This window comes from Sinohyriopsis cumingii, unplaced genomic scaffold (genome assembly GCF_028554795.1).
Source record: "Sinohyriopsis cumingii isolate HCF-2022 unplaced genomic scaffold, ASM2855479v2 utg000229l, whole genome shotgun sequence".
Lineage (NCBI taxonomy): Eukaryota > Metazoa > Mollusca > Bivalvia > Unionida > Unionidae > Sinohyriopsis > Sinohyriopsis cumingii.
In genome coordinates, this window is record NW_028315879.1 from 9573193 (window position 1) to 9597941 (window position 24749).

The 24749-nt window shown below is 34.9% G+C and overlaps 1 protein-coding gene across 1 annotated transcript; it reads left to right on the forward strand.

Annotated features, from left to right (window-relative positions):
- The first annotated feature begins 497 nt into the window (after nt 1-497).
- On the forward strand, nt 498-20656 carry LOC149774540 (uncharacterized). The gene is made up of 7 exons (XM_089945300.1): nt 498-1152; nt 10903-11189; nt 15067-15475; nt 16460-16621; nt 18083-18181; nt 19286-19380; nt 20594-20656. The coding sequence occupies exons 1-7, from the start codon at nt 498-500 to the stop codon at nt 20654-20656; spliced, it is 1770 nt and encodes a 589-aa protein (XP_089801426.1).
- Nucleotides 20657-24749: the final 4093 nt, after the last annotated feature.

Consider the following 24749-nt stretch of genomic DNA (forward strand, 5'->3'; position numbering starts at 1 on the left):
CGCCTTCTGATAATTAATCTTGTGTCTGGTTATATGCTATTAAAATCACTTATTAGTAACAAACGAGTCAATAAGAATGAACCGTGCTTTAACTTGCCTAACATATATTGAACTACTTTAAAGTCAATATATCTTAAACATCAGTATCATTGACATCTGGGCTAGACGTCACAATCTCGCTGGAAGCATCTGGATCAATACAGATTTCTACAAGACAGGATGTCGATATTTAGCCCCGAATGTAAAGCAGTTACATTAGTGGAAACGATAACTACTAGTAATACATCGTAATTATATGCCATGGTGTAGTCACGCGTTTAAATTCCAGTTAAATGCACTTAAAAATTCTCTTTGTTTTCCACAATATGTAGTACCATTTGCACTATGACATAGAGTTACAGTATGTTACTAGCAGTTATAGCCTATACTGTTGTAATTGCTTTACATTCCGGATTAAATATCGATATTTCAGTCTTGCGATGAACTTTGAAGACGGAATGGAGGAGAGGAATAGTAATTTTGTCGGAGTTAGAACCACATGGGGATATCTCTGTGCCGAAAATCATATGACTAGATCAGGAAAAAGATGCCCTTCTCTGAGAATAGTGTTCCTTGCCATTATTCCATGTCTGGTCCTCATCGTCCAGAGCGGTATAAACCTACACACAGATGTGCAAAACCGTTACGATAGCCAAACCATGAAAGCTAATATCCAGCTCAGTCTACAAATCATCAGTCTGGTGCATCGTATTCAGACTGAACGCGGTACAACCGTCCTCTATATAGGAAGTAATGGTGACCCGGATATTTTCACGAGACTCACACTCTCGTACAATAGAACGGATGAGGCGATCTTGCAAATTACCAGATGGGACTCGATGGAAACTCCTGACTATTTTATGTCCAAAGCGTCATTCCACGATCATATTAAAAACTTTAGACACCTGCTGAAAAATTCAAACCTTACAGTTTTTGACGTGGTTGAATTTTACAGCAATGATAACGAGAAATTTCTTTATTGGATCGGAGATACTGTGAGGCACCTGCATGTGGCTACTTTTTGGACAAACCTGGTGGCCTACCATATGATAATAGTCAGCAAAGAGCAGGCCGGCATAGAAAGAGCTCTGGGAAGTGCCTTTCATGTTCAAGGTAAGAAAATGCGAAAAAGAAGCATAACGGGATGGTCTCAACCCCAACAAGCATGCGCGTTGTTGTAGATAAAACATATATACGCTATTTGAAAAGATCCTGGCAATGAACATTTGGCTTTGAATAACGTTGTACAAATGTTTGTAAGGAGAGATGGGAGAAATAAAAGAATGAAGGGATGGATATAATATTGGATTGGTGTGTATTTATTAAATTTAAACTGGCTTTTTCATTTGTTTTTACATTTATAAATATTTTTCTTGTTTCAGTTGTTTTTTTGGAAAATATTAAGGATCATGTGATCTTGGTACATAAACGCTTTACATAAAACCTATATAGCTTGTCGGTTTACGCATATTATTAATGATTGGCTGCACCGAGCTTCATTTTAATTTACAATACAATGTTTTATGCTATACTATTCCATGTACTTAGAGTTGTTACTATTAGTGTCGTGATGCCCGTTACTGGTCACTCATCAGTGGTCAACTCTTTCATATTCTATGTGAAGACGGGAAATCAAATATGAAGCGTATGTGTTCTATTTATAAAAGACACCACCGCAGTTTGGAATAAAGTAAAGGCATTGAATGTTAATTAGAAATTTTCGGTATCGAACAATAGGATTTAGACCAGCTAAACCTGAACGAATGGCAAATGAAAGTGAGTATTTACGAAACTATAATCTGTATGTGTTCTTTTATGATTTTGAAAGCCATTTAGACTTTAGTGAATGCTCGAAAGGCGGAAAGTGATACAAACAAAGGCATCGAATCAGCAAAGTAAATAGGTCAAAACTGTTAAAAATGTACCAACCGTAAGTTTTTTGAACAAGTATCTAATTATTGTTTCCTCCAGATATATTGTTTCGTTCAATTGATGATTACATCAGACTAAGACGTGTATTATTCTAAAGTAGTATTTCAAAATTGTGTTAAGGTTAAGGTTAAGGCCATCCTCAAATGAAACACCAGTTGGGAAGACAAAGCCTTGTGGAGACAAAAGATGCGAGATATACCACAAGCACTGTGACAATTTAATGATTCAAAGTCATATTATAACATGCAGCACTTGATTTGGTAGTACATACACAATAATTGGATTGATATGATGGTCAAAGGTCAACAAGTGAGGTCCGTCGTGTGTTCAACAAAGAACACGCATGTGCTTTTAATTTTCAGAAGTGTTGGTAAATTATCAACCTGAAAACAGTGCAACTTCTCCGTGACTTCAGCGGCAAAATTTTTAAATACAGAAGCAATAACTTTTTTAAATATATTATATATCTAGCAATTCGTTTTTTTTTTATTTTTATTTTCATTGAAAGTTGGAACTATCTAGTGTGGCAAAATTCATTTTCATTAATCTTATCAGTATTCAAGATATTGCAATTTAGACTAATTTAGGTTGATCTTTGGTACGCATGGGTGCAGACATTTTGTTAGCTGGGTACTTAGATAATTTACAATTGACGCAAGTACGGTATCCTACGAAATTTAAACCACACTACACGAAAGTAACATAGAGGTTTCCAAACATCCTCTCCACTGTCCGTTTAAACAATGCAAACAATTTCACCTTACACCCGTTACTCTCTTAGAACTTCATAATACATGTAAAGCGCCCCCATAAAGACAACAAAGGTGTTTTCATTGTAGGATTCAATTGTCCTTGTATAAACTTTAAATAGCATTTATCAGAGCAGACCTTCTGACTAATTATCATGTTTGCCCCACTGAACAGCATTCATTAGTAGCAAAGTACCACACAAGGCCATTCCTTCTCCCCCGTACTGAATCGTGAGATGATTTACAACTGCACATTACGTTTACTCATCATAGTAACCAATGTTATGCTGAATGACAGGAGCATTAAACTTGAAACAATTATTCATGTCACTAATAAATGATTCAGTCTCACAAGGGATGAAACAGATCGAGTTGATGTATGTCAAAGGTCAAAAGTCAAAGGTTAAATATTTGAGTTTCCTTCTAACACTATTATGTAGAGTAAAGGAATAGGCTTTGTCGTTATTTCTTTCTTAACTTCATTATAAATGAAAGAAAATAAACATTTTCATTATATATTTCTTTAACTTAATGTAACAGACTTAAATTGAAGGTGACTTCATTCCGTGTTCTAAAACGTATAACTTCCCAATAATTAAGGTCATTGCACACAAAAGTACCACAAGTCATACTGTGTAGTCAGGAAAACTTACCTTAATTAACTTATTTTAATGCAAAGCATCAATTTTGCTGAGAACGTCATTCACTGTAATATAACAAGTAACATAAAATTATGACAACATTATTTCCACAGAATATGTTGCAAAGGTAAACAACTTCACCTTACATCTGTCACTCTCTCTCAGAAGTAGCAATGCTATAATAGCGAGCCTTTTTACGCTTCTGTTATTACTTTCTAGGTCTCAGTCTCTACTTTTCATGACGTTTATCGTGGAATGGTGAGAAATGATGCTACATATATGTGGCATCATGCCACAGTGCTAGGCAACATTATAAAATGCGACCCCGCAGACATCGTAGCGCTCTGAATGAAACGTAATTAAAAGCTACTTTAAGCATTCAAATATTACACACACACACACACACACACACACACACACGACGAGAGCATCCGGCAAAATCAATTGCGAGAAAACTATATGGGTTCTTAGTGATCTGCGCAAACATGGCAGGAAATGTATCCAAGAAATGGTCGGCGGTACATAAAGTCAAATGAAGGTTTAAAAGGCCGTCAATACCAAGAAATATCATCAAAATGGTGCACTAGTCATGAATTAGTTTGGGCAACTATATTACAACATCGGTTTTTGTGTCGAACAGTTTGTGAGGTATTTTCTTGGTGGTCAAGCCTCACCTTGTCGTACACAATAAGGCTGTTTTCTTTTGCATCCAGAATCATCAATGGCAAGTTATTCATTGATAGTTGAACATAAATCAATGGTGGCGTTGCCACACTTGTTACTCAAAGTTTTTAAAGTCATTGTGAATATCATAACACAGTTGATCATCGGCCAACGGAGCAGAGTTCGTTCGAGCTTTTCCAATTCACACACCTTTTCATTTATTGCGACCAAGTGTCATTGAACTTATTACGATTGTAAAGCGTATCTAATTAGGCGTAAACACCAGAAAGACACATCATCATTCATCTTGATCAGAGTACTATACAATTGTATTGTAAATAAAATGGCGCGTTATCTGATTGTGCCTTAATAAATACATTGACAACCTTATGGGGAAAAGATATGAAGTTGATCTCGGCCCCATAAAGCTCAAATGAACCATCACTGAGTACTGCACCAAGCGGTTTACTACCACTTGGTACATCAATCCCAATTATTCTAAACATGCTGGAGAGTCCCTATATCTCAAATATGGTTTTCGTTTCTCTTGAATTATAAAGGGGTTAATAATAGCCCATCCATGGGACACTGGATGTCGTTGATGTTTCCAGGCACTGACATTGTTCCTCGCAAAAAGCTTCCATCGGTATTTTATACAAAAATCCATGTTGTTCGGCAGTAGTAATAGGAAATTGAAAATCGACCCTTTCAAATAACGAAATGTACATATTTCGGTAATCAGAGAGAAATTCTTTTCCTGCGCTACATAAAACATCTTTCAGAAAGGAGTCCGCGTAAATAACTTCGAATGGCGAATCAATGAATATAATACCAACATGATTTTTGTCAGACTAACGTAGCTACGCAATAATGTCAAACTTCTTGCAAAACTAAATACTTTTTAATTCTTTTTTGTTTGAAATCATCTTTACTAAATCCCTGTTGTGCCTACGCTTCTTCTCTTCTCTACTGATGTATATAATTTCGTAAAATATGTACTTTTCATTAGTGAGTTTTGGATTCCAATGTTATGCTTGTATCCTAAAGCATTTGCTGAATTTATTTATTCTTTCATATCTTCATCATTATAGCCGGAAAATTCGTTAACATTCATTTGAATAACTCTCATCAGATGTAACAGGTGATTTACGCAACTTCAGTCAGTCCAATTTTGCTTGCACTATATAATACATTATAATGTGTTCATACGCATGACTAAATTTACACCATTTCTGTTCTAAAATCATTCCTTATTTAAATATGTATAAGTAAATTCCAGGTATGTCTAACAACGTCAACATCTTTTGAGCCTTTAATAAATGTTAGATGCATTCAAACAAAACAGCGCTGTAAGTTATGAAATATATATATATATATATATATATATATATATATATATATATATATATATACAGGGACCGTATATGGCTGAGTGGTCTACATGTCTCACCGATACGGTTCACTGCCATCTCATCTCTGTCTGCGTGGGTTTGAGTCTCGGGTTCGGCAATGTGAGTATGTGAGAAAGCTTGCCAGTAGCATCTCATGGGTCGATGATCCTTTCCCGGGTTTCCTCGTGTTCTTCCTCCATCATTTAGTCTAGCCTCCATGAATAGCCTATATTGTGCTGAAAAATGTTGTTAAACCCTACAACAACTTTATATAACAACAAATATATATATTTATTTATTTATTTATAACTGATAAAAGTAAAATAGATTTTCAGTATTATCCATACCCGGGTTTGGACACCAATCTATTAAATATAAAATTACGAGTGCAGGATATGTCTTGCTTTTTCTTTAAGGTAAGGCATTCTTGGAAATTGAGGGATAACTTTACAAACTGGATTTGTAAACATTTGTTTAACAGGGCACTTTATTCCATCGATGGAACGGAAATCAAATTATTCTTGCCAAGATAGAAGTAACCACAACGATTCTTGACTTGACAGATACAGCAATGATTGCGCAATAACAGGTAATTCAAAGATACAACTGATAATGCAGATCATAGACTGTATAAAACAGCTGTTGTCCATCACGATTCTTCTCAACCGCACCTTAGTGCTCATGCCGCGTAGTTATTGGCCCTAATGAAACTTGTATCCTTGTCTTTGCACAGCGTCAATCACAAATTAATGGTGGTTCATTAACGTTGTCGTGTGGTATTCCCCCAATTCATATATTTGGGTTTTGGAAATATGTTCACGGAGTTATTTTGGGGCCAAACATAGTTGTACCTTATGTGTAAGAACAACTGCAATTACGCAGTTTGGCGTGATGCAACTATTCCTGATGGTTAATTGAAATGTTAACATTGGCTTTGTGGATGCCTGTGTTAACAGCGTTACTAACTACAGAATCACGCTTGTTATCGTTTCCAGGGCCGGGAACTAGGTCAACGGTGACAAATAAGTGTCCAACATGAATTTACTTCACCAAAACACATGATTGTGGCGTTTCAAAATGTAAATAGATATAATGACCAGACCCCTCGGAAGATGATATTTGACACCTTAGGAGTGACTGATGTTTCTTTGTGGTTTAACTGTCATCAGGAACCATCTGAAGAAATTCTGCTTAACTATAATGTAGACACTCCTGATGTTGCATGTACATATCACTCTTTGGTCGTCAATATGCCGAATCAAAGCATCCACACTAGTATGAAAATTTTACCAACAATATTTTCGTACATTCTACTAGACTCATTACTTTTCATTGGAACACTTCGAGTTGTTCAGGCTATTCGTTATTGATATGTATTTTCCTGCACGTGTGGCGCTAGTTACAGATGTTGTGCTGCAATACTTTCTGATTCTGTTGTTGGAGAGTATTAGCGGCCGAATTGTGGTATTCAAAGTACCCGTGGAAATTTCATAATTGAACCTTTTACATATTTATATAATGACCTATAACAATGTGAAGGTCGGCCTTCGTAAAAATCTGCTAAGAAATATAAAACAAGTAATGTAACGACAATGTTGGAGTCACATTGAAACTTTCTGTAACAAAATTAACAGGAAATGCCCTCATTGCCCCAAATTAATTTCGCTAACATTAGGGCAGCCAAACACAATAACACCTAGGAGACATTACAATTATCCGATTCAGTTTGTGACACTAATACAAAAACTCCTTAAATATTTCCATTCCTTGCAACGACTCCAGCGTTGCCAGTATCAGCGGGTGTAGCGGTTGCACACCATGTCGACATTAGGGACTGTCTGAACTGCATGCAAGATGGCACTAAAAGAACGGTAGTCAGTCGCATAACAAATAGTGGACATGCTTAGTCCATATGAAAGGAATAGGCTTTCAAATGATAGGAAGAAGTCGCCGAATACCATCAGGAAGGGATATTCGACCAGCCGGTATAAACCGCAGAGAATCACCTTGACCCGTCCATTGACAAATTTTGATTTACTCGCGATGACAAAATTAGTACAGGAACTTGTTGGTGCTTTTATGCAATATCAACTTACATCGATAGTGCCACGCAAAGGTGATTCCGGTATAGTCAGCCTGATTTTGACAACTGGACATGACATTTATTGGGATTTTAACGTGGTGACACCACAAGATCGTTTGTATTTTAAGTCACAAGAATTTGCACCACCAGTTGAAGTTGTTAGTTATTTAACAAGGCGCGGTAAACAACCACAGTTTAATTCAACTTCACCAGTACGTACTCGGTTAGATGGACCCATGTGCAATCATCTTTGTTGTTGCAACGTTGGGTGCACTTGAGCGTTGACAAACTCTGCAAGCATTTATTGATATCGCATTGAACTACGTTTAATATTATACGTATGTCTATTATCATTTGTGGACGTAACTCAGCTCGATTCCAAGGTGTAGATGTGGATCTCATCAGTGTTGCCACCAAAGCGGATTTAACTTAGTTCTCTAGTCGTGTTGTTGTTGGTGTTCACCCAGATGAGTCTATGAGTTGTGAGGATCAAACTAGTAAACTTAATACGTATATTTTTGACTTTCAAGATATTTATGTTGCCAAGTTAAAAGGTAATGTCGCCAAGAGCCTGGCTGTGGTAACTACAAATGGTGGAATCAGGCATGAAGATTGCTGATATCAAACTGTTTGTGGATGATACATATGCTGAGACAAGAGAATTCGAAAACGAACAAATCGCTAAAGTGTCCGCATCACTGCGATTATAAACTTGATTTACGTTATACATTATCATAATTGCTGAACGAACCTACAAACGGTACAATTTATTTCGTATTTACCTCAGCGGTAATATAATTGACTAAAGATTCATTTAACGTTCATTCGGCTGGTACTTAACCGTCTACTTCTATGATGTTTGTGTTTAAGATTCGATTTATAATTTACGTAAGTGATTATGACGCCGGTGATGACTTTACGGAATCTACCGACATGGGGCTATCAACGTAGGCAAAGACTGGTAATGATTTTGTCCCACTTGTCCGCGATTATCTGTGTCAGAGTGGTGTTACCACACCCTCGTATAAGCTCAAATATAATAACGTTCAGCGCCAAATGGAAACTGATAGTTGGAATCACTCCAATGTACCACTAATAAATTAAGGCCAGCTTTGAATCATTTCATTAGCATATGAAAACTATCAACTGGTGTCTATTGGCTGCAGCACAAGTTGTAAAACACTGGAGAATTATTTGAACAGTAATGAAAAGGAATTCACAGCTGATTTCACACCAACTATATTCACCAAGAAATATGTTACACCAACACTGACGTCACTGAGACAACAAAATCTCGACTGGTATTAAGCAATGACCCCTCCTTGTTCGTGTAACATTTATTAGAAGACGAAGAAGAACATTCGTTTATCACACACGGAAATGGTGCAAACATCGTATTTTTTAAATGACTGTACTGACAGGCCTCATGAACGTAGAATTATTGAAAACTTTAATATTCTTCAGAGAGAGATTTTATATAATTGTATAACAGTTGTGTCAGATAAAAATGGTAACCGGTTAGATGTGAGCATTCGTATTACACCTGGGCGTGATGGGAGTCCGGATATGGTATGCCAGTCGTGCAATTGTATTATACAATTGTTTTGTTAATAGAAGAATTGTGATGAAAACTCTATGATATCAACGTGGGAACATTTAGTTGCGACATGCAATCACCGAGAAAACTGCTTTGATAGTGCAAAACAAACGCGTTCGTTAAATTGTGTATGGTATTTGCCTTCTAGCTACTGCACGAGCTGTTGGTCTTGGTGTGACTGGAATCGCAACAGCGAGTACTATCATAGGTACACAAATCAGAATTATTATCGAGGCTATATCGATAGAAACTGGTATCTCTGGTCGTGCTAGCAAATTAATTTCGATACGATTACATTCTCGAATACGTGTCCATTCAGAACTAATTGCCGGGGTAAAAGGCAGTCTCAACACTAGTAAACTGTATTCAGTGGCTATAGAGCATAAAATAATTAGCATAGCCGAAATGGTAACAGTTCTGATGGAAATGGAAATCGCTGACAATTCTATACAATGGTAAGGAACCGAGTATCGGAATTACGGACAATGAAAGTCGGGTAAAATGTTTTCCGTCTTCGTGTCATAGGCCCTTTTGCCGGTTACTGTATTACGTCAATCAATCACTTTACCTGCCCATTTGGGCCACTTCACTAGCATGGATTATTAATGCTTTTTATTCACGTGTTATACACAGCATGTGACATGTGGGCACAAGTCATGGGGAATAGAGGCTTTGACCTAGAAAGATAATAAAATGAGGCAATAATTGCAAAACAACTTTTTAGGTCACTGCTGAATTTCACAATATCTGTAGAGCGCCCCCTTAGAAATGAAGTAGCTAAAGGAAACTCAATCAACCAATCAAAACGCTTGATGCATCATGCCTTATGACCTAGTTTCAATACCATATACAGACGATTGCGGCAAATGTTAATTCGAAATTAAAGATCTCTTCAACCTATTTGTTAAAATAAAGTACTCTAAAATCGAATCTCTAAGCGTCTTTATATCGAATTTCTGGGCATCTTTGTATGCAGTCAAAGAGCTTTCTGTAAGAAAACAGCATTTCAAGACCTTTCGTAAATAATTTAAGAAGTATATCGGCTAAATATTTGGGTCCTTCCCAAAATTTAAATATATAAACATTGATGTCAGCAATCGTAAAATATTGCATAAAATTACATCTGAATCAACCATGAGAAATTATGAATTGTAAAACGATTGTGTAATTTTGTATATTTTTGTAACATTTTTAGGCTTTTCGTAAATGCTAAGTCGTTTGAATTTATAACCTTGAAGTAAAATCCATTATGAGACATTATGGTTTAACAGACTGAGTCAAGAAAACCACTGAGTGCATTAGCTCGTGAAAACTGTTTTACAAAATATTAATTGTCCAAACTAATTTACGTTTGATTTAAAGTAATTTCACTTTTGTTCAAACTAGCCAGCCCACGTCCTTTCTGACAGTTTAAACGTTTATTAGCCAGGTCATTTCAAGCCCATATTTACATAATTCGTTATTGCCTTCCTTGTCAAATTTTAATTTCATTGTTAATACTTTACAGTTCGGAAGAAGCTATTTGTTTGCGCCAGAAATACGGTACTAAAATTATCAATCAAATAGTACGTTTAATATATTTTAGAATTGTTGTAGATGGATGCACACGTATATGCAAGATATTTTGTGCAATTTTAATTTTACTGAATTTTCGTGCTTTTGTGTGCCGACCGACTTAATGGCAGCCTTGATATGGTATGATGTCGAAAAATAGGAATTGTCTTTCCTCTGGATGTTGGTGCATTTTTATATTTATGTAATTATCTATTTACCTATTTATTTGTATTTCTCTTTCCTTTTCTCGAAGGTGGGCTTCCCTTTAAGGAACATCTTCTTTACATAGAAAAGGTTTCCCTAGGTAAGAGCTGCCTGGATCGTACCAAAGAGTATTCTCCAGAAGTGGCCAAGATTTTGAACGAGAGATTCACCGGAACTCCACTAGAGGAGATCATAATGCACATGCGAAGTGAAATCCTCCAGAATAGCTCAATAAACATATCTAGCAGTCTCGGAAAAATTTGGTTCGATAACGTGACAGAATTCATAGATATCCTGAAGGATGTCGAAGAACATCTTGGATATAGCATCATACAGGTAAATATCTGAATTTACGTTTTCATACATTTTGATAACACTCGTAATGATTATTGAAAATAATAGACCCTGATAATGCATTTTAGGAAATGCATTTCGAAATAATTTGTAAAGACAAGAACATTTAAAAGATGACAAGACAAGCTGTGGAATATTACCGTGATTTATTCTAAATACGCTTATTGTCACAATCGTGTGCTATTTACCATTGTTGGTTTTATTAAAATGTTTACGTCGGTTACACTTTTAAATAATAGTCTGGTCAAGCAACGTCAGTAAACGATACTCCAGGTGCCTGCTGCCCAAATTGGACATTTACATATTGCTCTCTGTGGAAATTCCTCTCTGTTTGATTAGACAGCCTTGCGTATATGCCCATACCCCGCCCAACCACCCCATCCTCACCACGGCTATGAAAGCAAATAGTGAGAGCTGTGAGATCCTCTGTAGCAGGCGGAAGGAACTAGAAATAATACTCGGATCACTCTAACCATGGTCAGTGCACCGCGGCTGAAGAGGTCAGCTGTAGAAAATATAAAAGTAAGATAACTGTGACACCAATCACCGTCATTGCCTTGAATGTGCGTAGTAAACAAATCAGAGAGACCAAAAACCTCTAGTTAGTGGAGAACTGGTCTGATTCAGCATTCAGACAGCGGCCATGAGTAAAGTCCCCTGAAAAGCAACTCACCAAAAAAAGAGCTGGCTACACCTTTTTCTAGATTGCCCGCAGTAACAAATGGCGACGTGAAGCTTGTGTTGGATTACCATCAAATTACCTCTAGTCGCAACATTCACAAATATTCGAAATGACATGAATAACAACCATTGGCAATAGCCGACTTCCACTGTCTGACAAAAGGCAGTACCTAATATAAAAAACACAGTTGAGATCAAGGACAAGTTTTATTAAAACCTGAAGTACCGAAGTTGTTTTGAGATAATCATCTCTGTTAAATATAAATTAAATAAGTAGAGACAAAATAAAGAGTAACATTTTTTCCCAATATGTCATCAATGTAATTTGTTGACCTTTACCTATTGGCAGACACGTGCAAGAAGGAAGATAAAACAACTTCTGTTGTGTATGTGCTATGGCGTGTGTCTAGAAAACGACTGATTTAGATGGTAAGTCTCAAGCTACCAACTGTTCGATTGATGAAGGCACAGACTTCTGATAAACGGCTCTAAATTACACGCTCACATTCATAAAGGAAGGTTTGTTTTTGAAAGTTGCTGATGGCTGTAGGGTCGGGAGGCATTGCTCAGATTGTTTAGGTGAATGTGGCTGGACTTTGCAAGATTGAACGCTTTATTAATTGGCAGAGAGATAGGTCTAGCAAACAAAAGACTACTTAAAACAAATAAATAATTACCAAGAATACAAAACTTGTACCTTAAAGATGTTGTGTACCATATTGAATGAACAAAGTCATACAAAACTTGTACCTTAAAGATGTTGTGTACCATATTTGATAAACAAAGTCAATCTCTTCCAAGTATTCCATTTGCACTTCAGTTTTGTAACGTATCGCTATATTGATTTAGTAGAAGCTGAACTATTTGGTTGTGTAAATGTATTTTAATATTGAAAGGTGAGAAGGTTTCAAAATGAATGACTGCAAAATTTAACAGAGGCTATTCTCAATTCCACCATCACGCTAGGCATCATACAGTCGCTTTAACAAATGAACGCAATATCATGGAGATAAAAGGACTGGTTGATCTGTACCATCTTACTATATATCTAAGGTTGTTCACGGTATACGAAACAGCTTTCTTAGTCTGTGGCTCGGATCACCAAGAGCAAGCGACAGTCGGCTGTAATGAAGAGAAAATCCATATGTGTCTATAGTTGTGATCCAAAAACTGAAACCTCACCGGCCTTCACAGATATGTTTTGATTATTGAATGACTCACATATATGTTTTGATTATTGAATGACCCCTGACCCAATTGAAGAGGGATGTAATTCGTATCTTTGCTCAATGACGAACGTTTGTCTTTCAAAATAGCATTAATTCACAGGCAAATAGATGAAGATATCTAACTATTCCTGTTACACTAGCACAAAACGTGACTTCCGTTCCTGCTGCAATGAAACAACTACTTTGGGCACCATCCATCAAGCGAATTATTTCGATCATCTCCTGTAAGGATAAACAATACAATGGATTGATTACGAACACGACATGTTGCCACCACTGAGTATGACTAACAGTTTAATAGGGATAATCAACATAATCGAGACGTTTAAATATTGAATCACATGATATGCCTGTATCTATGCAACGCCTTGTTTATCAACTAAAGATGCATTTGATTTGTTAGTTGGAGCAGCCTCTTCTGACTCATTAATTGGCTATTAAATATTTGTCCACATAAATCGGAAGGTAAATGGCCGTTAAAAACAGTGAATGTATATAGAAAATTTTCTGGGCTGTGGAAATTAAAGTGGAAGATGTGGGCAGGTGAACACAGTTGGTTGAAAATGCTTGTATTTCATTCGACACTTAACCAGTTACTGGCGTATGGTTTTCCCACTTAGTGACTCTGTCGTCTCTTTATGTATCTCGCCTTCTTCAAGAAACAAGATATTTATTTTTCAAAATAGTTTTACATTATCTGTAATACATTGTTTTAAAATCGATCTAAAATGGTTTTCTCTGAAAGAATAATTGAAGCATATTATCTGGGTAAATTTTGAGATAATCTATTGAATTTCACCTAAATATTCAACAACAATGGATTATTAATAAAGGGAACAACCTACAATATTACTATACTAGTAAGGAACATTGCGTCTATTTACAGAACAACTACAATGGGACTGTTTTTGCGTTAATCAGAAAGCATACTGCGATCTTTGCAAGGTACTTATATTAATTGTAGAGAACATTTGATTCCCCGAGAGGCAGAAGGCATCGTTGGCTAAGCAGTCAATTTACGGAAGTCCTTTTCTCTATTGGATGTACGACTATGACATAGACGCAAATACGAGTATTTCTTGACTGACCAGCGCTCAAGCCTATATTGCCATGGAAGATAAAATCGGACAATCGAAATGAAACTGAATATTTCCCATAGACTGCATTAATGTTCTTGTTCAAATGTATAACAAAGAGGTTTTATCTTGTTCTGACGTTACAAACCGTGACGCAGAACCATTGCATAACTATAAGACACGGCTGAATGGTCTAATTCGTCAAGATTTCGGGTTTTTAGCATATTGCTGTCAATAAACTAAATTATTTGAATATATGAACTAACTTTTGTGTTCCTCTTCTAGCATTTCACTTCGTTAAATGTTTTCAACGATGTTGTTTTGTTTCAACAGTTTGCCACACATTAGTGCAAAGGCTGTTGATATTCCATTAGAATTGTTGACGCATTTCTTCTGAACATCCGACCACAACCAACTGCGCGTTGTCCCTTATCAAAGCTCAAAATAAGGTAAAAACGAATTCCCAAGGTTGATATGTCTAGCTGACTTATGTACAAATTTTACTGGAATGCGTAGGCAGTTGTGACATCCTTTTGTCTGTGAGCAATACCCTATGCAATGAATACCACCATCAAGATACATGCCTTCACATATAGCAGTGTCAGAACAAATGAGATAAATGCTAACATTAGTAATAGACACATGCTTCTACAGGGACAGCGCCGTCGAATATATGATTGCTGTGTCTCGCTTTCCGTCCGTGCTTCGGATGCGAGACAAAGATTACAAACAAACAGCGAATACATTCTATGGCAGCATAATTTCATGCAATTGTGGGATGTGTAAAGTTAATAACTCTAGCTAATTAGCAAAGGCTCATTAAAAGTCACGATTTTATTCTTTGTCATTTTAATTTTGTTTTATCTTCTTCAGAGGGCGGATGCTGATATTGAGGAAACTCAAAAACAAATGACATACAGCATCATCATCATGTTGGTCGTCTGTGTAATGTTACCTACTTTGGCTTTCTCTGTCCACAAGCTCCACCAATTTGTCTTTGTTCTGGAACAAAAAACGCATGACCAAACGGAGGAAAAGAAGAGGACGGAGATGCTACTTTACCAGATGTTACCCTCGTCTGTGGCGAAGAAAATGATGAGGGATCTATCGGTCCTTCCAGAATTCTTTGCGTCTGTGACCATAATGTTTTCAGACATAGTCGAGTTCACGGACATCGCTTTCCGCAGCACACCCATGCAAGTGGTAGACTTGTTGAATAACATGCACAATATTTTTGATAGCCTGACGCACAACTACGACGCGTACAAAATAGAAACTATAGGTATGTGAAATGGAATCTAATATACCAAAGTTGTATCAATTCAATTCTCTTATTTAATGAAAGTTGAGCACACAAAAGGCACTATGAGAGCATCGAAAGAAAACCATTGAAAAATGCCAAACAGTAGCCAATACGTTTCCAGTTCCCCAACTGAGCATCAATGTTTAAGGACTGAAAGTCAAACATATAATGCTTTAGACACTGCATTATTCAACAGACATAACATATAGGCACCAGCTACTTAAAAGTTCGCTGAGCATAGGGAAATCTATTTATAGCAACTTGGATTTGTATACATTACATAGACCGTTCATTTGTATTAGTTCGGTTAGCGTGGACATCGAAAAAAGTGATAGAGAGATTATTGCGCATGACTGTTCGATGGTAAACAGCCTAGTAGTTAGGAGACAAGACGATTTATATTCTTGTACTACCGTTAGCTTAGTCCTTTTACGTTCGAATAAGCTTGTCTGGGGTATTATAATTATCAAAGGCAGCGCGAGACTTATCGATAAACACCAATTACAAATTGTCTATAGGTCAGTTTGTTTCCTAATGGATTGTCCTAGCGATATGACAGAAAAGAATTGTAAAGCTACGTTAAAAAATTAAATCACACACACACACGAGCGAGCGCACTCAAATTAATGTGCTCTTGTAATAATGCATTTTTTTCGCCATTCAAATATGTATCTTTTCTAGATTATGTTTAACTGACATACGAAAGAACATTTCGTTAATGATAATAATAACACAAGTACTATTATTACTAGCACTACTACTAATAATAATAAAAATAATAATAATATTAAAATGCGAAGAACAACAACAACAGCAAAGAAGAAAAACAAAGAAGAAACTAATAATAATAATAATAATAATAATAAAACCATGAAGAAGAAAAGTGCTACTAGTACTACTACTACTTCTACTAACAGCAACAAGAACAATAATAATAATAATAATAATAATAATAACCCACAGGTGATGCTTACTTGGTTGCTTCTGGTCTACCTACCCGAAACGAGGATAAGCATGCGACCGAAATAGCCTTCCTGTCCTTAGACGTGCTGTCAGCAATGGGAAAAATAAAAGTACCTCATATGCCAGAAAAGTCTGTGCAGAGTCGTATTGGAGTAAATACGGGTAAGCGTAACTACTGAACCTGTTTCATAACCAAATACAGGGACTCTGGAAGGGGACATATTTTGAATATGTGTCAACCATTCATTCTATAATGGTGTATTTCTTCTGTCTTTTTGTTGTACCCTACACTGTTTTCTTCAGCGACGGCGCCTTGTGCTTTTGTTCCTTGGTTGACTAGAGAGCTATATATAGGTCAGTTTTCAATATTTTATGATGCACAATTATACATGCGAACAATACAGACCATTTATATGCATTCACGTGAACTGTGTTAATTACAGTGTGAGAAACAAACAGATGCAGCAATTGTATCCCGCTAAAAGGTCAGCAGATCGGTATAGTTACTGGCTTTATGATATTTGTTTGTGTTATGCATATTTGATTTAATTTAAATTTAATTTATTTAATTCTTTATTTGTTAGTTGTATTTTTTTTATTCCATTACATACTATTGTAATGTAAGTTACTTTTGCTGGATTTGACATTTTCCCGAAATTAATTTGACCTGACTGTTTTTTTTTAGTAAATACCTAATAATAGAAACTTTGCATTAAATGCTGACCTATTTCCTGACCTTGATTCAGAGTCAGTGAGTTCAAGTAAATATATTTTTTAATGTAGATTCATAAAGTAAAATCGAGGCCATACTGGAAGTACGTGATGTCAGGCATGTAAAGCTTCTCTGTGGTTCTAGAAACATGATCACGTGACCCTAATACGGGAACTACTTTTGCGTCATAAATTAGTGTATAACTCTTTCCTATAGAGTCAGCTGGGCTATAAACCATTAACACTTAAAGGTGTTTTGTTGTGACCAGTTTGAGTTGAAATTCTATTTTATGGAATTATTAATTCTTTTTCCTGGAAATATTTAAGTGCTCATACAGAATTCTTGGACAAAGATATTCATTGAAATTTTATTCGAAATTCAAAACTTGAATACTATTTTCTGTGTTTCAACAAGGAACTACTGACACATCAGGACAACAATGACCACATCATACGGCATCGTCCTCCATCTTTGATTGTTTTATCAGTACTCCAACTCAGATTAATTTAGGACTTTTATTTCTAGGACTTCTATTTTTTTATTTTTAGATTATTCTTGGATTATTTTTTAATTTGATTCGTAAAACCGTAAGTTCTTTTTCTCATTTTTACCTGTTTTTCTAAGGAAATAAATTATATGTAAAATTTTACTAAGCTTATTGTCTTCACTCTTTTCTTGTTACTGTTTAAAGAACCTAAAACATAACAGTTGACAAAAACGTAACAATTGACATAAATAACGTAGTTGGGCGGTGCTTGTAGATTTAATTGATCCATTATACAAGCCATATATGGAACAGGCACGCGCATTATCCCAGTATAAATTGGATCATGCGCTTGCTTTATTCTATACATAATTAGATATACTATTACTTCTTTAAATGACATTTATTTCGACTGTCCCTGATTCAGGTCCCGTTATGGCAGGAGTCGTGGGTACGAAAATGCCGAGATACTGTGTATTCGGCGACACAGTCACCACGGCGTGCAGAATGAAGTCAACAGGCGAGGGTAAGACCAGAAATAGTGATCTGTTTAGTAGTCAATGTTGAAATAACTTTGACACATTTTCTATTTTTAACTTTCGTTTCATTTCCTAAGAACTTTGAATGTTAGTATCGTGCTTAGGTTGTTCTCTCAAAGAATGTAATAACCAAGAATATTTAGAAGTAACTCCGCAAAAAAGTACGAGAAAACAAAAATAACGAAATGACGTATAGACCTCCGAATTTTTTTTAAGAAGAATAATATTATAACAATTCACTTTTAAATCGGCCACTATTAATTGTTATCATTTGAGGAGAATTTACAGCATGTTGTGAATATTTCCTAAACATTTGCCAATAAACGCTATAGTTACACAAAATGAAATGCATATGTTACATAGTAACACGTGTATGGGATGTCCCATCCTTAGTCCAGCTCAGATGGTTCGAAATCAACATGAGATTTGTTAAACATTACCAACTAGCTGCAAGATTTCTCTGGCAAAGCCGTTCATTAAAATATATATTGTGTCTAGTTAATTCAAAGCAGGAACGGTGTGTTTTGTGGGGTATCTCCCTCTACCAATAGAATGTATTGACTTTTCATGGTCAAAATTAGAAAATTAAATATCTTTGTTCAAAAGGAACAATGCCTTTAAAAACATTCGAACCTTTTATTTATTTCAGTAGAAAGTCAAGAGCAACCGTGTATCTTTTCTACTTTCTCTCTTTCTCTTTTACCTTTGGTTCTCTTTATCATATTTATCATGCAGGGCTTTAATTACAATTCTTTAACCAGTCTAAAGTTATACACTCTCCATATAATTTCTCTTAGCGCACGTCCTTCTTATCATGCGTGGAAAGCACTATACACTCTGTCTTGTGTATATTTGTAACTTACAATATTAAATTTTGTATGCCTTGATTTACGTGAGAAGAATCAGTAGTGACTGTATTTAGAGCAAATTTAATTATTGTGACTAATTGTTATATAATTAATACTTTCATCTCCATGTGAGTTTGTGAGATAAAGGCACAGTTAAAAAACTTTCATAATGCGTGAGTAATGTTATGGCATATCAGTTGATTACAATGATTTGCATTTATTAATTTTTTCTTTCTATTTCAGCAAGAAAAATTCAGATTACACAAGCGACATATACTGCTCTTTTCATTTCGAAGAAACAATTTACATTTGCAAGGCGAGGCTTTATTGAAATAAAGGTCTATTTCTCTCCCTCTCTCTTTTTCTCTCTCGCACACACACACACACACACACACACACATATATAAATAAATATATATATATATATATATATATATATATATATATATATATATATATATATATATATATATATATATATATATATATATATATATATATATAGCACATCCTAAATGCATAATTTGGATAAACGGTATTCTACATATTAAATATTCATGGCAGGTGACAAGGCATAAACATAAGATTTGGAAGCCTTGGATCTGACATTGTACCTGGTGATATTTCAGAATGAATTTTCTCGCATTAACTTGTGACATTCTGTTTTATATCCTCTGTACTGGGCGAAAGCACCCAACATCAATGAGCTGCAGGACGTGGCTCATATGTGGATGCAAAGCAAACAAAACATGATATACAGATTAAACAAAATTGGACTAAATTTGTATCAGTAATGTTGTAAATAAAACCTTTTGGGGTCTTTTGGTGTGTATGAAAATTTGTGTATGTAACTGGGTGTCAGTACGAGATTTAGGCCACCCAGAGCTCTAAGCAATGAATATATTATAGTGCACCCCCCCCCCCCACACACACACACAATGTGAAACTTAAAATAAAGAAAAACAATATTGAAAGCTATAAAGTTTGGAAACTGCCAGTGTTGCCATCATTCCAGATCCTAATACTCGTACATGCAGATCGAAATGGTTATATAAAATGTATTCAGTTTTATCATCAACAATTAATTTGAATTTTTTTCTGGTACCCCTTTTGGGCTGATGACCTAAGCAAGAGCATTGTGCGCTTAATGGCTAATCCGGCACTGCTGGGTGTACACAAGAGGAGTGGAAAATCAGTAAATTATTTTGGTGGACCACGTGCTGGCTATAAACGGTATTCAAGACATCATAAATATTTACACGTTGACTGGCTGTACAAAAAATTAACATTTATAGGGAGTATAATTATTCCAAGCTTAATTCCTTAGTTACTTTTATCAACAGGTCTCAGTAACGCGTCATTTTCTTCAGTAGCAAATGAAAAGCATGCCTACATACCTAGGTGGACATTCGCATTTGTATGCTATTAACTGTAAACATATGCAAACAAAGTAAACAGGTAGACAAAACATATAGATAGGAGGATAGAGAAGACAGACAAACAAGTCTTTGATTAATAAGCAGCGTAATCAGATATTATTTCATTTTACAGGGCAAAGGTCAGATTGAGACGTACTGGTTATCGGGAGCTGACAGTGCCAAAGCCTGTCTATAAGGAGTTGTATAATTTTGACAATGCTAAAGCCTGTCGATTCGATGTTATCTAAAGTGTTCACAATTATTAAAAATGTTGAACTTGGATAAATGAATGATCATTGTCTTGTAAAAATAAATATTGTTTTCCATTACACCAAAAAATGTAAACCATTTGAAAACTAAATAATTCATTTTAAAAAGACCTTGAATACGTGAAAAAATAAATTAGAAGTTTTGATCTTAAAAGTTAAATCTCAATATATATGTGCTGAACAATTAAATATGTTTTAGAATATATATACATCTGAATTTTAAGCATGTTGCAAATTATCATGTTTTCTTTGAAATGCTTCTGTTGGAAAATATACCAATAACAACTTCATATGCGTCTTTTAGGTAACAATTACAATGTCTAGAGGTAAAGCATCTAGTTGTAAATACAAGTGTTGAAGAGAGAAGTGATCTGAATTAACTACGAAATCAGAGGGGAAAAACGAAGGAGCAAGATGATATTATAAATAAAAATATTAATGGGGTGAGGGTTAGGTCTTAATCCATACTGAGTAAAAACGGAGAGAAAGTGACTAAATACTACTGTTAACTTATAAAATAGAAACTTCATAAGTAAAATGATGCCACCTTTTCTTAAAAGCTGTGGTTCTTTAACTGAGAGCTAGAATGAAATTCTAGATGAAGAAAACTTATTTTATTTTATTTTATACATAACTTGTATAAAAAGCGCGAAGATGAAACTGACGATCTCGAAACGCTGCTTAATTATTCTGACATTCTATGACCGAATGATTTACAGAAACATTCCCTAAATGGACCAAGCTGCAAAGTTTTACAGAAATGCCTGATAAAGAATATTTAGGATATGATAGATTCACCATAGAATTTTAAAATTGTTTTGGAGGGATACTGGACAGTTTCTAATGAGGGCTATAAATTCTGGTCATAAACGTGAAGAATTACCTTACACAGAAGAAAGGAATACTTATATGCATGCCAAAAGGCGATGAACCCAAGGAGCATATTTCAAAGTGGAGACCCGTTTCTCTTTTAACAGGATCATACAAAATTGCTTCTGCGTGTATTGCATTTAGTGTTAAAACTGTACAAGCCAAATTCATAAGTTATGATCAGACAGCATTTCTAAAAGGACGATACACTGGAGAGAATGCTAGAAACTTAATATGTAGTTTAATGTTTGTCATCAAAACCAGCAATATACATGGTCTAGTCGTTTCAATCGACATTGAAAATCGTCTCTTACGTAGTAATTTATTGATAAAGATATGAACGTTTTTCAGGTTTGAGGAACCAATAAAAAACGATGAAACTTTACAATAGGAACATCAAAAATCGTGTATTGTTATTAATGGTCAGGTCTTCAGTTGGTTTGGTATTGAAAGAGGGTATAGTTAGGGGGACCCTCTCATTCCATATAGTTTTATACTGTATGCAGATATTTTAGCTTATTTAATAAGTTGTGCATATTTGATTTAATTTATATTTGATTTAATTTAATTGTTTGTTTGTTAGTTTTTTATTATTCCATTACATGCAATTGTAATGTAACTTTATTTCCTGGATCTGATATTTTTCAGTAATGACTGATTTTGTTTTATTTTCAAACTAAACAACTAATTAAGGAAACTTTGTATGAACTGCTGACTTTGTTCCTGACCTTTATTCAGAACTAGTAAGGGTTTAGGTAAACAACTTTTTTGTTGTTTCTTAATTCTTTCTCAGAGTAAGATTCATAAAGTGGTTTCAAGGCCATAATTGGAGTGCGTGACAAATAACATGTAATTATTGATACAATCGTTTGATTTTCCCAGAAGGATGAACTCCTGACCTGCATCCTGGAATATTTTGTATGTTGTAGTTAAATTTATTACTGAAGATTTGAGAAAGAATAATCATTTGTGCCTTAACGCTGGATTCGTCCATGTGTTTTATGTTGTGCCCAATTTGGGTTAATTATTTTATTTTCTTCAAATTATTTTAAAGAAAGGTGATTCTTTTCCCTGGAAATACAAGTGCTCTAAAGTATGTCTTGGATAAGAACATTTATCAAAATTTATACAAAATTAAAAGAACTGGAATAATATGTTCTGTGATTCAAAAAGAGACGGCTGACACTGTAACACTTCACAGGTTACCACAGACGTCATCGTCTTCTGTTTTGGATTTCATCGGAATTCGAACATAGTTTTATAAAGGATTTTTAACAATATGACTTCTATTTTGTTTTTAATTCTTGGATAAAGTTTACATTTGATTCGTAACCCGTAAGTTCTTTTTCTCATTTTTACCTTGCTCTCTATGGAAATATATCATTTGTTAAATTTTACAAAGCTTGTTGTCTTCACCTTTTTCTTGTTACGTTTTGTAAGAGCTTAAACACGTAACAGATAAGAAACAATAACGATACCATAACGTTCTTTCTCAAAATGCTGATGACTTGTCACTTACGTTTGATGGTTCAGAGAAATCTCTAATATCTGATTTGGATCTTTTATCTCAATCTTCAGAATGTTCTTGCCTTAGTATAAATTTAACATATCTAAACTTCGAGGAATGACAATTTTACTAATTTAGCTAAATAATGTCCATTTGGAATGATATTAGTAATAAACAGTTTAGCTATCTTCAGAGTGGGGAGTTAAATATTATTAGCATAGCTAATTTTGTAAATGTTTTAAAATTTACATGGCTCAGAAGAATGTTGTCTGAGCAATCTAAATGGAAACAAAGCTGTTACAAGATTCCGTGCCAAGTATTGAGGACTTCGTTTTATTTTAAATTTTTAAAACTCAATCACTTCTGAGTAGTTGATTTTGAAGTATTTCTAGAGCTTATCGGCGTATTCAAAATGGTCACGGACAAAAGACTTGTATTAACACAGATATGGCTGAATCTTTATGTTACAATACATGGAATAAAAGTGTTATTATGAACCGCGTTTCCAGAAAGACATTAGATTTGAGAATAATATAGTCAATGAAGATAGCTCCTAGATAACGTTTTATAATTAAAACTAAGTTTTCTATTCAGATTGATTTCAATGATTTTCAAAGCATATTCACAGAGATAAAGTCATACAAAAGTAAATTCAGAATCAGTTATGGCTCCAGTTTACAATAACCGTCCAGAAATACAGTTGTGTATCCTATTATTGAAAATAAGGAAAAGATGTAAGAGTGTATATGAAAGACTGATTGGAAACAACGACGAAACACCGATTTTTTAATTTTGTGAGTTGAAGAAAACGTTTAGCAGATATGTTTTTACTACCATAGAAAACTACACAATGTCTTAACCTTAGATGGTTGCAGCTTAAAATATTTCATAGAATTTTGGCTATGAATGTTTTGAAATATATGCATTGGTGATTGTACTGAAGAAGAATTATTGACCACGACATAGTGTCAGTCGGCTTGTCAAAGAAGAAAATCAAATAAACAAATTCAATTTAATGTAGATTTTCAATTGCTCGTGGATTCTTACACCGACTAAAACTTACTGACCGAAAGTTGATGGGTAAAAGAGTACATTGATCACGCTCACTGATTATCCATGCCATAAATGCATAGGTTTCTTCTTGTTTGCTTTTCTAATTTTTAAAAGGAAGTTATGCCAATTGTGTGACAATACGAATGTATTAATGATGTTATTTATACCTGTATGGAGGCGATTTATACAAGTCACCTGAAACTTGAATCTTCAACATATGCCTTTTGAAATAAAGCGAACTATAACGGCATTTGTTTCTGTTTTAACGCCTCTCGTTTTAACATTTCAAGTGCATTATTTCTTGACCAACTTACCCGATATACATAGTAAATGTATTTGTATTGTTTTGCATGGCTTTGTATTGGTATATTTTGATTGTGTTGCATTCTATTATATTGTATTGTAAGGTTTTGTGCTGTAAATGATAAAAGAATAAACAACTAAAACAAGCCGTTAAAAATATTTTATCTAAAATGTATCTATGTCCACCGTAAAGTTCAAGTAAAGTGCCTCAACAATATTGGTTTGTATATTACACTTACAGAAACGCATTTGCTGTAAGGAGATACCTGGATAGCTTATGATACGTC

What these genes read in the sequence shown, in the direction of transcription:
- LOC149774540 (XM_089945300.1), top strand. Translation starts at nt 498, where the DNA reads ATGGAGGAGAGGAATAGTAATTTTGTCGGAGTTAGAACCACATGGGGA. An exon ending in GTACAAAATAGAAACTATAG is followed by an intron (nt 15,476 to 16,459) that starts GTATGTGAAATG and finishes AATAACCCACAG; the next exon opens with GTGATGCTTACTTGGTTGCT. An exon ending in GAGGCTTTATTGAAATAAAG is followed by an intron (nt 19,381 to 20,593) that starts GTCTATTTCTCT and finishes TTCATTTTACAG; the next exon opens with GGCAAAGGTCAGATTGAGAC.